The sequence below is a fragment of the Aplysia californica genome, unplaced genomic scaffold (assembly GCF_000002075.1).
Source record: "Aplysia californica isolate F4 #8 unplaced genomic scaffold, AplCal3.0 scaffold00602, whole genome shotgun sequence".
Lineage (NCBI taxonomy): Eukaryota > Metazoa > Mollusca > Gastropoda > Aplysiida > Aplysiidae > Aplysia > Aplysia californica.
The window spans coordinates 160041-178476 of record NW_004797872.1 but is presented as its reverse complement, the minus strand read 5'-3'; the positions used below and the strand labels follow the sequence as shown (position 1 = coordinate 178476).

Below are 18436 nucleotides of genomic sequence, written 5' to 3'. Positions count from 1 at the left end.
CTTGCGGACGCTGATTTAGCGAGCACGACCCAACTCTAAACAAAAACATACCAGGCTTCAACAGTAATCTAAGAAAACGTCACATACTGTTTTCTGACAATATTCAGTCCAGAGTTTAACATTACCAAACAAAGAAAGTCCCATTTTGTAAAAAATATTTGTGAAAAACTTTATTCTGGGAATGAAAACATTCAACGACTCCATCCACAAGAAGGAAAAAAACAAAAAAACAGAAATCTGATGTGAAAAAGAGAAATTAAAATCCCTAGCGTATTAAAAATCTTTTCAAGTAACTTAGAACAGATGCACAAACATTCACTCAGGTATCAGTTTGACCTCTGAAGAATGGAAGGATGAGCAAAAATACTTCTGAAAAAACATGTCATAATGTTCATCAATTGCTCTAAAAGATTACAGCAAGTAGTAAAATGAGTACTTTTGAGTTATTAAACAAAACATGTTAACACAAATAACAACTTTCTCCTTACACACAAAAATATAAATAGCAACATTGTCTTATAACTTAGTGATGTATATCTCATCATAATCACCATTCAACATACTTGACAGCCCTTACTATAATTGACAAAGTCATCCAAATATCTATGGCTGCTTACTCTATGCGAGTCCACAAATACTCTTAGTGAAACAAAGCTAAACATCCATTCTTTGATTTAAGAACCAATGCCTTATACAATTTGATTTACTAAGGAATCACTAGCTTACGGTTTCACTGCCAAAGATGTCTGTATCAAATGCAAAAATATAGAAAAGATAATATGCTAATTCCTTTTGTTATAACTTCATAAAAAATTTTAAAACAAAAATAAAATAAAAGAGAAATTTAAAACCTTCCTGAACACAGCAACTGCTACTATGCAGTTTTTCGACTCAGCTGCTCTTGACAAGACTATGCTCATGAAAATACATGAATGGAGCTGAACTATGAAGGCAAAGACGAAGTGTTCAACCGCAGTCTAAGATACAAAAAAATCCCTTGCAAATCATGGTAGGATTATGCCACAATAACACTGATGGGTCCCCAAGAGATCAAAGGAATTCTGAAATTCATCAAACTGAACCCTAAAAGACTTGTTGGTATAACATCCTATAAAATACAGCCAGGACGTTCACACAGGAAAGAACACTCCTGTAAGTATCCAGAAAAGTGGCATGACCGAAAAATATTTGTCAAAAGTAGCAAAAATCTACAACAAGAAAGGGATCATGGACTTTCTGAAGCGAGGATAGTTCTTGAACTCCCTCAGGTAGTTGCGGTGCTTGCCTCGTGCCCACATCAACATCTGGTAGCTGCCGGCCAAGCAAAAAAGTCCAGCTGGAAAAAAACAAACCAATTTTTAAAAATTACCATCAGTCAACTTCTCAATTTCCCCTTTCAACATTATGTAAACTATACGTGGGTTGCATCATCTCAATCAAAACATGACCTCTGACAGAACAGAAAGAAGATTCTCAAAAATCACTCCAAACAACCTCTATAACCAAAAAGTCTAGAACACAAGTATAACCCTCACCTAGTTCCAGAGACTTGCAATTTGAATAACGGCATGCCTTAATTAATTCTTTAAGGATGTAGCTGGACATATTCGATCAGCAGAGGACCAATGGCAATGCTGCAACACATTTTAATTCAACATACACAAACCAGAAACATGAATTTGAATACTTTATTGTATGCATATTATTGTTACCTGCCTTTTAAAGTTTCAGATAAAGAATACGAAGTTGAATATCAGTAAGAATAATGAAACAATGCATCTTTTATTTAAGTACGCCAAAACAGGCCGTCTTCATGCTTGCAAATTTACTCGTCCTTGATGATTTAAGTTTTAGTTTTAATAAGTGTTTTACAGCACTTGGAACACAATAAGGTCATAAAAGTGCCGAAAATTAGAGGTGTTACAAGAGAGTAACAAACACAAAAAAGGAGGAGGAGAGATAAGGACGATAGGTGTTTGATAGGAAAGACGAAGCAAACCACACCAGACCACCCACCAGGATGGCAATATGCTTACAACAGAGAAACACACACACTCAAGACAGTATGTAATCAACGCAACTTTAATATTTAACAAGAGTTCAATGCCACTGTAACCAAGATGTATCTCAGCAACAGAAAACTCTAAGCTTAATGGTAGAAAACTGCAGAGAGTGGATAATGCTAAGTAACAGATGATGACGAATGTAAAAGACGAATAAGGAACAAATCACACCAGAGTGCCCACCAACCACAAGTGCAGAAAATGGACAGCAAGGAAGGCTGAAAGACGAAAGGAGCGATCACCACTACACACGGTCATGTGAGAGTCAGATACAAGGGTAAAGGAACTATCGCTCTGAGAGGAAAAAAAGAGACGGAATAAACCACATCAGATATCCCTGAAAGGTCAAGCCAAAAAAAGACAGATTACTTCACAGGTACTATACGTGGACAAATTAAAAAGTGAACCCCCCCCCCCCCCAAAAAAAAAAACAGTTGACAAAATAGAGGCCATAAATGCTTACCTGGCAGACATTGTGTCATGATGGTGAATCCAATCCAAGCCAAAGACTCATATGTGTAGTTCGGGCAAGACACGAGGCCAAAGATCCAGGTGAATGGATTAGCTGAACCATAAGGAATTTTTCGCACCTTTGATCCTATTAGTGAAGGAAAGAAAGAACAAATTAAGTCTAAACACAAATGCATGATGAAAAAAAAAAGCTCTTTCATCAAATTTGTAAAAAAAAAGTGTGTGTGTGAGTGGGGGGGGGGAGAGGCGTATGGATATGTTTGCAAGGACACACCACCTACGCACACAGTATTCAAGAATGCAAATATAAGCATTACAAACATAAACAAAAAGCATTACTGGTTTCCTTATGATCACCAAAATTAATTTTTTTAAAAGCAACTTTGAATACATTGCTGAGCGATCAGAATCAGAAAATAGAAATCACTTTTAAATAATTATAATGCCAAAATTTTTGGATATTTTTTGATTGAAGGGACCAAAAAAAAACCCTATTCTCATTAAGGATCAGATTTAACAAATAAGTCCTTTGAAAAACAATATCTATCTGTTTTATCTGTTCCATTTTGAAAAAAAAAAGAAAAATATCACACTCAATTTCTGATACACCATTGCATGGTCATTTGCAATACAGATAATCATTTCCAACTTCTACTAAATGTTCCACTGAACACAAACAATATTTACCTGCAGGCCTGAGATTTCGGAGAGCGAGGTGGATTGAGAAGTTACCGAGCTCAGCCAGCTGGAATAGCAGAAAAAGAACAACCATCAATCCAAACATACTGAATGGCAACATGTCGTCCCTCCCACTGTCTGTTTGATTCAAAGTAGTTGACAAAATGTGTCAATTTAACTTCTTTTAATTTTTCAGAAAATCTCAAAATGAGAATGCTGTATGATACAAAAACGAACAGGTTTCTGAAAAAAGTCAACCTGGGAACAATCTAGAAAGTAAAACTTGCAGCAGCAGCAGAATTCACGACTTTTGTGGAACAATTTAAGCCTTCTTTAACCTGGTCGTCATCAAGTAAATATGATTCTTCAAAAAAGTGTTCTTAAATGAGAAAAGCAATTGCTTTTGTTGGTTCAAGAAAAGTTTTAGTTTTAGTAGAGGTTTTATGGCACTCGCAACTGCATAAGGTCATATGAGCGCCAGAAGATTAGAGGTGCTACAAGAGAGTAACAAACAAAAAAGAAGAAGGGGAGATAAGGACGATAGATGTTTCATAGGAAAGAAGGAGCAAACCACACCAGAGCACCCGCCAACCACCCACTTCAAGAAAAGAAAATGCAGTAAAAAATGAAAATGTGACAAGGAGAGGAGGGCCCACAAATGGGGAAACATTCAAAGCAAAAACTTTTTAAAGAAAAGCTGCAAAATAAAAATGACAAATCTGCAATACATGGTTTACTTACAATGAATGCTGCTAGTCCACCATACATTTGCATATCTCCATGTGCTGTGGAGGAAAATATTTACTTCTAAGATTAATAACATCTTTAAATATTTAGTTCTAAGATTAATAACATTTTTTAAATTTTATTTTCGTTTTAGTAGAGTTTTTATGGAGCTCGCAACTGCATAAGGTCATGTGAGCGCTACAGTTCAATGGGACATGTTTACAAAATCCGACTATTGTACAAAAAAATTCATCTACAAATCCTATAACATTATTTAGTGCCAGTTTGAACCCAATGGTTTTTCTAGGCTCATTTCTAAAACATATATGCCGAGTCTTAATCTGACCCCAGCAGTTTTTCTAAGCTGATATCTCGGATAGAAACCGTGTCTTAAGTTTTATTTTGAGTTGTCACTAGCCATATAGAAACTCATACCTGGCGGAGTGTAAAGAGGATAGTTCACAAAGTAAGCTACAAAGGCAGCATTTTATTTTGAGTTGTCACTAATAATAATAACAATAATAAATAGCATTTATACTGCGCATTTCCATTTCCTAAAAGATGCTCATTGCGCATTACAATGAAAAAGACATCACATCTTAAAAATTAATCGACAAGTGTGTACGTAAAACAAAGTATTATACATATAATATAAATGCATATGTGTAAAATTTTATACGAGAAAAACAGTCGCGCAGTGAGGTTGAAAAACTAGCCATATAGAATCACATACCTGGCGGAGTGTACAGAGGATGGTTCACAAAGTAAGCTACAAAGGCAGCATTTTATTTTGAGTTGTCACTAGCCATATAGAATCACATACCTGGCGGAGTGTACAGAGGATGGTTCACAAAGTAAGCCACAAAGGCAGCATTTTATTTTGAGTTGTCACTAGCCATATAGAATCACATACCTGGCGGAGTGTACAGAGGATGGTTCACAAAGTAAGCTACAAAGGCAGCATTTTATTTTGAGTTGTCACTAGCCATATAGAATCACATACCTGGCGGAGTGTACAGAGGATGGTTCACAAAGTAAGCTACAAAGGCAGCATTTTATTTTGAGTTGTCACTAGCCATATAGAATCACATACCTGGCGGAGTGTACAGAGGATGGTTCACAAAGTAAGCTACAAAGGCAGCATTTTATTTTGAGTTGTCACTAGCCATATAGAATCACATACCTGGCGGAGTGTACAGAGGATGGTTCACAAAGTAAGCCACAAAGGCAGCATTTTATTTTGAGTTGTCACTAGCCATATAGAATCACATACCTGGCGGAGTGTACAGGGGATGGTTCACAAAGTAAGCTACAAAGGCAGCATTTTATTTTGAGTTGTCACTAGCCATATAGAATCACATACCTGGCGGAGTGTACAGGGGATGGTTCACAAAGTAAGCCACAAAGGCAGCATTTTATTTTGAGTTGTCACTAGCCATATAGAATCACATACCTGGCGGAGTGTACAGGGGATGGTTCACAAAGTAAGCCACAAAGGCAGCATTTTATTTTGAGTTGTCACTAGCCATATAGAATCACATACCTGGCGGAGTGTACAGGGGATGGTTCACAAAGTAAGCCACAAAGGCAGCATTTTATTTTGAGTTGTCACTAGCCATATAGAATCACATACCTGGCGGAGTGTACAGAGGATGGTTCACAAAGTAAGCCACAAAGGCAGCATTTTATTTTGAGTTGTCACTAGCCATATAGAATCACATACCTGGCGGAGTGTACAGAGGATGGTTCACAAAGTAAGCCACAAAGGCAGCAAAGCCCCAGTAGTAAATTGAATTCTGGGGACATACAAATTGTATTTACTACAAGGTTATTCGTATAATGCTTACTTCAAGAGGGAGTGGTAACTTACAAAGAGTGACAAACCTAAACAGAAGCCTCAAATTGTTCATGCAAAGGTCAATTCGTACTCATTCCACTTAAATTTAAAACTGCAGCTCAGAGTAAGTTCTCAAGGCAGCAAACAACTTGAAATTAATATATTGTACTGTAAATAACAACCACTTCATAAAAAAAATTTTCCATGACTAAAAAAATTATACCCAAACTCATAAAACTTTCTATGAAGCAAAAATGAAGATAAATTTAGAAGTGTTGAATTGCAAAAAATTAGGCATCAGTAAGACAAATGTAAAAGGGGAGGCATAAAAATTCCCTTTACCTTGAAGATGTTGGAAATAGGCATGGTTGCATGGGAGAAACGATGAACAAAAATAGTCTCCAACAGACGTTTAGCATAATGGAATGTCCAGCATCCTGCAGCCAAACTGAGGAAAAAGACAGAGACAAATGTTACGTAACTGATGTCTTGGTCATTCAAAAAATTGTAAGATGGCTAAATATTCTATATAGCAAAATCACAACTTTTTTAAAGATGGGTACTACTAACGTATAAACAACACAGGTACAAAGATCAATAATCCAGAAGTAAAATGCTCTTTACTTTTTCAAACAAAATCAGTCCATAAATAAAAAAGCTATGGCTGTGTCCGTGTTAGAAATTGTGGGTATCTCGAAGGAAATTCCTATAGAAGAATAAAGAAGAATAAACGGTACCAGAACATGAAAAAACCAGAACTTTCATATTTATAAAAGAAAAGAGCTGAAAATAGGTGAGTTTATGTTTTTAGGGCAACAAAATTAAAAATGAAAGAATTAACGTTGTAGTCTCAATACTTTGTTAATTATATGCAAATGAATAATTAAATATGCATAATTACTTTTAAAAATAAGCCAACATATGGCTTCATAATAGACATATATATGTCCATTCTGTTACATGTGGATGTATACAAATCTGTGTTTGCAAACTGACGAATTAAAAAATGTGACAAATAAGGTTTTAAATGTTTGATTATGCACTCATTTGAATATATGCACATAATTAATTAACCAAATTGTAACCAAACAGCTCAAAGTGTGGGAAACTAACCAGTAAATAAATAATGTCCTAATGAGTATTATTATGTAGTGCTGTTTTCCTAGCTTCTTTTTTTTTTTTTACCTTTTCCTTTTTACTTACAAACAACAAATTCTGAGCCTAACCATTTCATCTGAAGACTAAAAGAAACTGACAAGAACTAAACATTTATAAGTCTAAGATTACTTGGTCGCTTTTAATGACAAGCAGGCTAACCCAGATTTCAGGGGCTTCCAGAAATCTTGACCTACACCAAAAGTAGGGAAGTCTGGTTTCATTGGTGTGCATATTTGTTTGGTTATAGAGAAAACTCTCCTTGTCTTTTAAAGAAACTGAACAAGGGGCAAAAACTTTACCTTCTATTTTCTCAAAACAGCATTTTTCGGGACAGCCCCCTTGTGCTTAAAAGTAACCACTTCATCATACATAGAGCAACAACTGAGGCACTTACTGAACCACTTGAGCAATTGGTTTGGAAGCAGCTCCTGCGCCGTAGATCAGGGAAGGTCTTGAATAAAATATTAAGTAGATCACCAGAGGCCCCGCGTACTCTGTCAGGAATACCTGGTGAATCGGATAATAAGCTGAAATTGGACATCTTGTAAAACAAGAACAATGACACAAAACTAGTTGAACAACGGTACCACTCACAAACGGTGATAAAACCTAAGCGAAAATAGACTGTAACTGCTGGTGATTTCTTTTTATACTTTTATACATAGTGAAGGAGAAACTTGGCATTATTATCGCTGGTTATTAAACACTAAATATCAAAGGACTTTTCTCAAAGATAATACTTTGTCATCATGTCCTTCTTTTTATTTCTGATGAATACAGACATAGTTTGATCTTTAAAACAGAGTATCATTCACAGGGCACTGGTTACTTTAGGAAAACAAAGACATGAGATCCACCGATGGTTAAATTCCAATATCCCGCTCAATAAAAAAAAAGGTGTTTCAGGGTTTATATTAGACATGCAAAGATAACAATCTTCAGACAACCAAGGGGAACTGTATGTTTGAGATAAAGTAAAACATTGTCTACACAACTCTTATCTTTAGTTCCTTGAAAAAAGATGGAAGGAGGTACCTTACAACCATCGCTCAATGACCAAACTAAATATAAAGCAGTATGTTATAAGTTTTAAAAAAAAAAAGTTTTCTTACTGTTGTCCATCCAACTTGTGGCCCAAGGTCCTTAAAGTAGAGTTTGCCTCCATTAGTAATACCCAAACTTTCTAAAGAGTCTCCATCTTTTACCATCTTTCCGCCTGACATTAGGGAAAAATGAAAGCAGATTATGAGAATGACAATAACATAGAAAACGTAACCAATAGCCACCCCTACAACCACTGCCATCTCGGACACAACTACAGTCGAACCTGCCACGACGGCCACCAGTATAAAAGGCCACTTTCCAGTTTCCCCCTTGCGTTTTTTCTACATAATTTCATTGTGTAAAATCAAATGGTCCCCTGTCCAACACAGCCACGGCCACCTTATTTTATCAACCCTCTTTCTGTCATATTTACCTGCCTCAGGCCGCCAGGCGTGGTCACTCATTTCCCGACGCTTTCTCATAAATTTTGAATCGGCCCCTCACGCAGTGGACGGGCCGTCATAATTAATTCACCTGTCATTAATGTTAGTCCCTCCAATGAATGTTTACCCAAGTTGACCAATGGGTAGGCCTAGCAATAAATTTTCAACAGCTGGTGTGGGAAGCGTGATCCGTCATAACCTATAAGCTCCGTCCGTAACTCATGCACAAATTGTGTGTGAGGTGACCGGTCACTGTTTTGTTTACCTAATCTGTAACAAAGTTATAATGCAGGTTGGTGTGAACTTGCGACAGCAGCATTTTTCATTCTCAGAGTGGTGGCAACCCATGTGTTTGTTTTACCATGGGACTCGACCTTCATCATTTGCATAATATTTTGTTTATTTTACCCTCGCACAAAATCAGTAATAAAAAGAAAGCTAATTTTAAAAAAAGCCAACAAAAACAAAAAACCCATCTTACATCACACACCCCCCCTTTTTGAAAAAAAACAAAAATCCCTTTGAATTCACCTTATGGCAGTCCCAATCCTGAGATCAGCCCCAGTTTGGACCTCAGAAGAGAATGATTTGCTTTCTTCATTTTGATCAGTCCTGTCTAAATGGCAAACTTTTCTCCATGACAATGGGTGGCTGTTCTACACGTTTGACTGTATCACCTTTGACAAGAGGACACAATCACTGCCAACATGATTCAGTCTCATTTCATGTACTCTTAGCTCGTCTAGTGCACCATTTGAATCCTTCTAACCACTTTCCATTTTTAACAAAACTAAACTTGATACATCTTTTCTTTACATTTAATGAAAGAGAGTATAAAAGTTTTTTTCGTTTTTGTAAGAGTTTTACGGCGCTCGCAACTGCATAAGATCATATGAGCGCCAGAAGATTAAAGGTGTTACTGTTAGAAGAGAGTTACAAACATAAAAAAGAAGAAGGGGAGATAAGGACGATAGACGTCTCATAGGAAAGAAGAAGCAAACCACACCAGAGCACCCGCCAACCACCCACTATAAAAGTTTTTTTTATATGACATTCTGATTCAAGGGAAGAACACTCAGGTTTATTGAAAATTAGGTACACACAAACAACTTCAGCATAACCATAGTACAGATAATACACGTAAATTAGGAAAATGCAGCCAAGAGGACAGGAGATAGCAGTTGGAGTGATAATCATAGCAACTTTAACATCAATCACTAACCCCATACCTTCACATTTCTGTTCCAGTGCCAGTAAAGCACAATACAACAGGACAAAAGCATATTGGAATTTGGACTAGAAGGTAGTTCTTAAATTGATGTTCTTTTGCAGAGCTAGGACACGCTTTTATGATAAATAATTTAATAGTGTGAGGACTAAGAGGCAAAATAAGACAGAAAAAGAAAAACAATTTTACCAGACGGTTCTTCAACCACCTTGGTGATTAACAGTGTCACTATTCATTGATCTGTAATAACACAGAACAGATAGATGAAAGACAAAAGAAAACCATATATGGATATTTGCCACATAAACATGTTCAATTAATATCCCTATTTCATGTTGAGAAGATGGGCTGCCACACACAAGTACAAAATGTTTATGACTTACGGGGATCAACTTTATAGGACTGGCGGTCAGGATAGTACTTGGGTTCTGAAAATTTAAAATAACAAAATGTTGACATCAGGTCTACATCTACTTAAGGATCAACAAAAGACTATCTTCTTGAAAAACAATGCAACAAGAAATGCTGAAAACATATCTCGACAAGAAATTTATTTCGGCTCCTCCCCCCCCCCCCCTGCATACATAAAAATGATTCCATCAAACGCTCAAGAGATTAAAATCAAGGAATGAGTATAAAAAAATGTGGGGGTACAGTTAAAACTCTCATACCATGTCCAGGATTTAAACAGCATACATGATAGAAAATCTTTTTATTTGTCAGAAAATAGTGTTGTTGTAGGGAGTATAAAACATCATCAAACTTGAAAAAGGAAGAAAATATTAAAAATCAACAAAGGGCATGTCAGCTAATAAGTACATCTACAAGGTGCCATTCTAAAAAAAATATTGATTTTATGAGTTCACTGCTATCATAAAAGAAGAGAAAGTTAGGTAACACTTCACAGTGACGAGCCCTGTTATCTCCATGAATTCAGCTTTTTTTTACAATCATTTTAAAGAAATAAAGGTTATCTCTGTTCATTAGTCAAAGAAATCTGCCCACTAGGGGGATTTTTCAAGCTAACCTAAGACATACATCACCCACAATTGCCTGTGAGAATTAAGGACTGCAACAAGAACCCATCTCTGGCCATTTCAGTTTTCGAAAAACAAATTTACAAATATTTTTAACAATACGTTTAAGGTCAAATACACTTACGAATGTTTCGGAGCCCATTTTTCACATCCAAGATTGTTGACTTAGGATGCAGCTGCAAACAAAAAAGTACAAGAGGAAATTGAAAAGGTCACTGGCAATGAGCTGTGTGACACATGAATTCCCTGTATAAGGGCTAGTTAGCAATGACACTAATTATTAAAAGTCCTTCAAAACAAAGAGAAATTATATATGTTCTACAGACACAGCTCTGTTCACTTTCAAATTCATTCAACCACAAAGCACTTTCATGCCAATACAGATCAATCCCCCTCCCCCCCACTCACTATTTTTTAAAATTTCCGTTGACACCCCATCCCTCCCAATGTAAACATACTAATACCAAAAGTTTTAATAAAACTTAACTATGACTGGCCAATAAACAACCCAAAGTTCTCAGTGAAAAGGGTCTCCAGTAGTAAGCATCAAACAATAAACAGATCAGAATTTCAAGGGTACATCATTGTGGACAAGCCTACACAAATTTTATCTATTTCTTACCCCTGCAATGACGGCCAGTTCTTTCCCAGACTTGGCGTGAACCACGTTAACCTAAAAGAGAGAACATAGAAAAGTTAATAAGAAAATCATAACGAAACAAATCTGTTGGCTTTCAAAAATATCACACCAAATGATCAAAGCATATTTCTTTACATTTAAAAGTAAAAACATCATATACATTCTGCAATCTACAAATTCAAAACTTTTCTATCTTTATCCTAATGTCTACATCTAATCTAGGTCTAGATTCTAGATCTAAATTAATAAATGAGCTAGAAAATCTACAATTTTTTTAACGAGGACATACGAGAATGAACAAGCTCTAGATCTAGATGAAAATCTAAATCTACTCTACATCATCACCAGTGGTGTCGCTTGGGTTGCAGATAAGGTGGTGCATAATTGGAAAGTGAGCAAAAGGGCAATAGGCTTACTAACTACTATTAGAATTGGCGGGCGCCCTGGTGTAGTCGTGTTCTTTCTATTGCTTTCTGCGAGTCTATGTATGTCTGTTTGTTTGTGAGAGAGTGAGAGAGTGAGAGAGTGAGAGAGAGAGAGAGAGAGAGAGAGAGAGAGAGAGAAAGAGAGAGAGGGAGAGAGGGAGAGAGGGAGGGAGGGAGGGAGAGAGGGAGAGAGAGAGAGAGAGAGAGAGAGAGAGAGAGAGAGAGAGAGAGAGAGAGAGGGAAGAAGGGAGGGAGGGAGGGGGGGCAGAGAGAGAGAGAGAGAGAGAGAGAGAGAGAGAGAGAGAGAGAGAGAGAGAGAGAGAGAGAGAGAGAGAGAGAGAGAGTGTGTGATTGATGACCAAACCTTGTCAGTGTCTGATCGATCAGTAAAAAGCAGACAATGGGAAGAATACAATTTCTATTTGGACAAGCTCACCGTAAGCCATTCATACTTATCCTACCACGTACAGGAAAAAGAGCGAACATTGTTTTTTAGCTAAAAATCCCGCTGCTGATGTGGACCAAGTTCTGTTATAATGCAAACTTTCTTTTCTCACTGTACTGTAGACTGCAGAATGGCCAAGAAGTGTAGTAGAGTGAGTCAGATACATACTCATTAAAATAGCTATAAAAATGGTGAAAACCACTTTAGACGCACTATCATTATTGTGTCAAAGTCAAAGGGTTGATAACAAGCATTAATCATGTTATTAAGCTTGCAAAGAAACAAAAGTGATCATAATTGAAAACGACCAAATGCCAAAATACAGCCCGAATCCATGAGAATACAAAAAAATTGAGACTGAACACGAAAATACATCTGGCATCATGTTCGCACCCTGTCAGTGACAGGTGTTAGGGCCTCAAACTCAAATATAGTCATCTCATAATGTGGGAACAAGCTGAAACAGTGCATTTATGGGCTCATCAAATTACAGGGCTTCCTGTAGCAAGTTTCGGTTTTCCTCTTGGGGAAGGCAGATACATCTGGGAGATATAAAGCTTTAAAGTCGACACACTATTTTCGTCCAAATTTTGACCGAACCAGTGGTAATATTACTCTAGCAGGCAGTGGTGAGCCTAAGTCTTAGGGAAGTGGCTATTCTCATCCGGGGTGAGAATAGAAAAACGATCTACCTCTCACCCCGGGTGAGACTTGCCAGCGTAGGCTATTCTCATCCGGTGCGAAACAAGACCTGCTTTTCCTCATTTTGGAATACTGTCTATCGGTGTGGATGATCAAATTGATAAAAGCCAAGAAAAAATTACGTTATAGCACAAAAGTAAGCTAATTTGATCATCTTCAAAGATGCTATGGCTATTTCACTGTTCGAATCGAGCCGAACTACGCGGGTCGCCATTTTGTTTTGCCCGGAAGTTCTCGCAAGATTTACTCCTCCCCTCTCTCTCTCTCTCTGTCTCTTTCTGAATACTGTCTATCAGTGTGGACGATCAAATTGACAAAAACAAAGTTAAAAAATGATGTTAAAACACAAAAGTAAATTAATTTGGTTGTCTACAAAGATGCTACGGCTATTTAACTTTTCGAATCGAGCAGAACTACGCGGGTCGCCATTTTGTTTTGACCGGAAGTTCTCACGCTACTCCTCTCTCTGTCTCTTTCTCTCTCTCTCCACTGCCCACATGCCACATGATACAAAATTGTACGCTTTTAGTAGGCTACAATTTTTCTGTTATCACAGTGTAGAATTCTGTGGTTTAGGGTGAACGCAAAATTTGTTGGCCTAGATCTAGATCTAGGCTATAACAGTGAACGCGCACCGGGTGAGAATAGCCAAAAGACTAGCCTGCACTATTCTCATCCCGGGTGAGAATAGAGGTGGCCAAGTCTTAGATAAGGGCGAAAAAGTCTTGAGTAGACTTGAGTCTGAGTCTGAATGAGCTGCAATTTAATGCCCTCGGCAGATGAGAGATTCCATTTACGATAGCAGGATATGGCAAATACTCACCTCCATGTTATACAGTTTAAAATTGACTGCAATTTAAACAGATTTCTTATGCAGGCCTATTATGCAAAGTTGTGAGATGATCTTCACACAGCAAGCCGGTGGTCATCGGCCCAGGTTCACAAAGTCCGCAGTCCGCAGTCCCTTGAGATGAGATGATATGACTACCTGATTAAAAAGCTGGAAGGGAAAAGCAAATTCATTGTCTCGATGAGAACATTTATCTTTCTGAAAAAAACAAACTAAATATTTTGTCAGCATATCATCGTATTTTCTTCCATATTTATACTGCAATTTGAAAGAAGAGAGCTATAGTATTGTAAATTTGTTCTACTATTAAGAGCAAACTTATACTTTTAAATGAAGACAAACAGTAAAGGTTCAAAGGTCATTTACGGTGTTCATAATGGTTTTCTATCTGATATCATTTCCTTTGTGGAAAAGTTATATTTCTTTAAGAAAATCATTTTATTCTGCAGCCTTTGACTTAAATACTCTTTTGTAAATAAAAGAGATGTGAGAGAGGCTTTATTCTCTATTTTTTTAAAATCATACATTAAAGAAGGAAAACTTATAAACTAACTCAACATGATCGGCCATGATGGACGCGTTGCTATGATCACATCCAATGAACGCGGGCGGTGTGTTCACATGACTCTTGCTTGATCACAATGGCGCAGTCTTAAGTGAGAAGTTTGAGGTGTTTGTCGGGGCTGGGGTGTGCTGGAGTGATGGCATCGTTTCAAGTAAAGAAATTTAACACAGTTAAGAGGTACACTTAAACCTTTCATATTTTTTGTTATTCTTTTTCATTTAGAAAATATTTATTTTTTTTGTTCAGGGCCTCTTTTATAATTGCATCTCCTTCGTAGAATGAACTTCATTTATCATAACAAATTATAAAAAGTATTTTATTTGGCGTTTGGCTAGTATAGATCTACTAATAATAGTAATAATAGGCCTAGATTCTAGATCTTTTAAATTTAGATTAGGGTTAGGACATTGAATTCTGAAAACTTTTTATTTATCATTTATGTAGGCTACTAAATTAATTTACTGATCATTATATCTTCTAAAGTGAAGCTCAAGTGTGCTTGGCCATTGAGTGGCACCTGCTAATTAATTTTTAAAAGAAATCAACCGAGGTTCCAGCAGATCAGATTTCCCCTTATTGTTTTTTTCTTTGTTAGTTTGTTGTTTTTGGGGGGAGGGGAGGGGGGTTGTTCATTTGGAAGCATCACTGCACCCCCACCTCCACCTCCCTATTTTTCATTCGCACAAGGCTTTCATTTTTCGACAATCTGATTTTTAAGAATAAATGCAAAGCCAAAACCAATTGATTCGAACTGGTTTGTTTTGTTAGTCACTTGATATGGTGGTGTGGCTTTAAGGACTTACGGGATTAGGGCATCATTTGGATATAATGGTACAGCTTCTGTAGATTTTCTGAGTTTTACAATTTAGTACATTAAATTATATATTGTTTAGGTTTTTTTATGTGAATTTCTAAAGACAAAGATGACCTATTAAATTATAGGCCTACTTATGAAAAAAAATTACTCATATTAAACTCCATGCACTCTCAATGTTACTTTCTCCTCAAATGCCTTCATTATGATCTCAGTAGCACAAGTATCTTTATTTAATTTTTTCATTTTTTTCCCCAGATCAGAAACATGTAGCTCATAAGAAGCAAAGGATTTCGCATTTCTTTAAAACCATTTCGTACCAGTACAGTGCAATATTCAGCCATGGAGGACATAATGTCCATGAACTGGAAATGTCATGATTGTAGCATGACATTCACAAACCCTAGCCTGCTGCAGAAACACAAAGCACGTTTCTGCATTGGTGGATGGGTAGGGGATCCTGATCACTTGATGCTGCGGAAAAGTTTCAGATCCGAAGTTCCTAGGGAAACTGTGGATGTTGCAACCGAGGTACAGGTAAATAATAATTTTCTTCTTGTTTTCATTTGGCTTTCAGTTTTAATCTCTTCAACTCCGCTTTACAAGTAAGAATTTATGAATGTCCAAAAAATGCGAAATTACAAGAGCTACTGCCTTGATAATAGCAAATAGGTCACATTTGAGTCTATGAAGAGCAAAACTAGTTGAAATTTTGTCCTTAGAAGGCGTTTACTTTTTTATTTTTAAAGTTTGAAATGGCTTGCAGCTTCTATATTTTGTCTCCCATTCTATAAGTCCTGGGCTCAAATACTGGCAGCAACAGAAAAATTCTATTCTCTAACATTTTTTCCTCTCACCTCCTTTCCTGCTCTCTAACCATGTTCTGTTATCTGCATTCGTCTCCACTTTCTGCCCCTACTCTGGACTCCTGACTCTTTCTGCAGCCTTTCTGCTACTACTCCTTGGTTCCTTCTTACAACTGTTTTTCAGCAGCAATCCTGATCTTAGTGTAGGTAAAAGCGAACACCTAGCCTTCTCGGATAAGGACGAAAGGATCTTGGAGGTCCCATGTGCAAGTTGTGCATGTTAAAGATCCCTTGGTGATCAATCGATAAAAGTAAGGTCCAGCCGCCTCCCAGGCAAAATTCAAAATGAATTCCTACCAAACTGAATATGCTTAATGTGTCCGGCGTGTTCTTTTGACTTTATGCAGTTGTGAGTGCCATAAAACACTTGCAAAAGAAAAATAATCCATTGGCATTTGTTAAGAGAGTGTATAGATAGGATGACAGGGAAAAAACTATATTTCACGAGACAATCCTGATTTTTATGATGCTTTCTTCTTTTCTTTTTTTTTTCCTACATCTGCTACTGTGTCACTATGCTTTTTATTTGTGATGTGTTTGACTTTTACAATGCCTCCATGTGTGAGTTAAATTATGTATAGTGAAGAAAACACCCATATATTGTTTCTACAAAGCTGAACATAAATGGCATCCCCTGAAGTGATGAATCATGTACTCCACGAATTTAAAAGTGAACCGTTGACCATGTGTTTATTTAATTTATGATCAGATATACTGCATACAGGCTGTTTTATGGGGGGGTGGTGTTTGTTTATTTTTTCCTCCTATTTGAATTTTCGATTTTTAGAAATTCATTAAAACAAATCGTACACAAAATGTTAGAAGGGGTGCTACTGCTTTGGAAGCCAAATTCATACATGACACTGGCGACTCATTTCGCAAAATCAAAACATTTGCGAAAATCGAATTGGGCTAAACATGAAAGATCAGTGTGTGCCACTTTGGCCACTTCAACAACAAAAGAAAAAAATGTTACTCTCTTTGTCTCTTTAGCACTCTGCTTATGTATGATCTGGATAAAGTATGGGGCTCTAGTGACCTAGAGGTTAAGGTGTTCGCCTCTCATTCAGTAATTCCGGGTTCGAATCCGGATAGTGACGGAAAATTTTCTACTTTCACATCCTTTCCTGGTCTCTAACAATATTCTGTCATCTGCTTTCATCTCCACTTTCTGCCCCCACCCCCTTGCCTCCTCTTCCCCCTCCTGTGGGCTCCTGACTCTTTCTGCCGCCTTTCTACTGCTTCTCCTTGGCTCCTTTTTACTGTTGTCTTTCAGCAAACATTCCTGGTCTTATGGTCGGTATGATCTGCCCCTGGCCTTCTTGGACAAGGGCGAAAAATCTCTTGGAGGTCCCGTGTGCAAGTTGGGCATGTTAAAGATCCCTTGGTGGTCCAAAATCAATAAGAGTAGGCTTCTGCCACCACCCAGGCAAAATTTAAAATTACCTACCAACTAAAAAGTTTGGTGTGTCCCACACGCTCATATGACCTTATGCAGTTGGGAGCGCCATAAAACACTTACCAATCCCCCCCCCCCCAAGTATGTTTATAATCTGTAATGTGAAAAGAAGAGGAATGTTATGCTGTGCTGCTCTAGCACAATATTCGCAGTCCAGTTACGCTTTATAATTACTTTGCATTTAACAACTTAACCAATGAATACACTTCCTTCATATCAAGGTAGCAGACACATCCAACATGAGAAAAACATGCATGAAACTCTTGATCTTTTTATTCTTTATTTACCTGTCTCTTGTGTTTTCTTTCTTTCAAACTCTTTTTAAACTACTGCAGTTGCTTTCTTTTTTTAAACTCTGTGTGCGTTTTTGTTTATCAAGAAAAAATTTGGGGGAGGGAGGGATGAAAGTAGAAAAAGGTTCAAAGTTTTTTTGCATTGATTGTAATGATCAAGGAGCTCAGTGGCTTTTACTTTCGTCCTTCAGCCCATTGACATATTCTGCTATCAGCACTACAATGCCCGTTTTGAGTTTTCCCGTAAATAATACAGTGGAGTCCGCTTAACTTGAACATGGTGTTAATCTGAAAGCAGAGCAATTTACTGAAAGGAAATAAATTCCCCAATGTTTTTCCTTCCATTTGAACAACCTCTATAAGCCATAAAGACGTGGCTAAACTAAAGGAAATCTGGGGGTTCCACAGATTTCGGTTTAAGCGGACTCCACTCTATTTGCTGTTGTGTGTGACTGCAAAGGAAAAGGTTGACCTCTGAGGTCTTTTGGGGCATGGCAGTCAAACAAGTGGTATTTGACACTCTTTTCCAGGTGTCCAAACATGTGCCACCCTGATTCTTATATATAGGTCCTCTTTGGTGCAAGTGCTGATTAAGAATGACTTGTTGAGCTCAGGCAAAAGAAGATGGTAGTCGGCACTGTCTGTGAGGTTTGGAGCTGCTGTCTATTGGAATAATTCAACAGCTAACGTGC

The 18436-nt window shown here is 37.3% G+C and overlaps 1 protein-coding gene across 1 annotated transcript; it reads right to left on the bottom strand.

Annotated features, from left to right (window-relative positions):
• Positions 1-143: 143 nt before the first annotated feature.
• Positions 144-13883, bottom strand: LOC101858215 (very-long-chain enoyl-CoA reductase). The gene is made up of 12 exons (XM_005107418.3): positions 13721-13883; positions 11308-11358; positions 10810-10861; positions 10032-10076; positions 8046-8149; positions 7328-7440; positions 6118-6223; positions 5662-5734; positions 3954-3997; positions 3222-3279; positions 2527-2661; positions 144-1336 (listed from the first exon to the last, which is right to left on the bottom strand). Exons 1-12 carry the CDS (start codon positions 13724-13726, stop codon positions 1209-1211), a joined length of 915 nt encoding a protein of 304 aa, XP_005107475.1. The 5' UTR covers positions 13727-13883; the 3' UTR covers positions 144-1208.
• Between the last annotated feature and the right edge of the window lie 4553 nt (positions 13884-18436).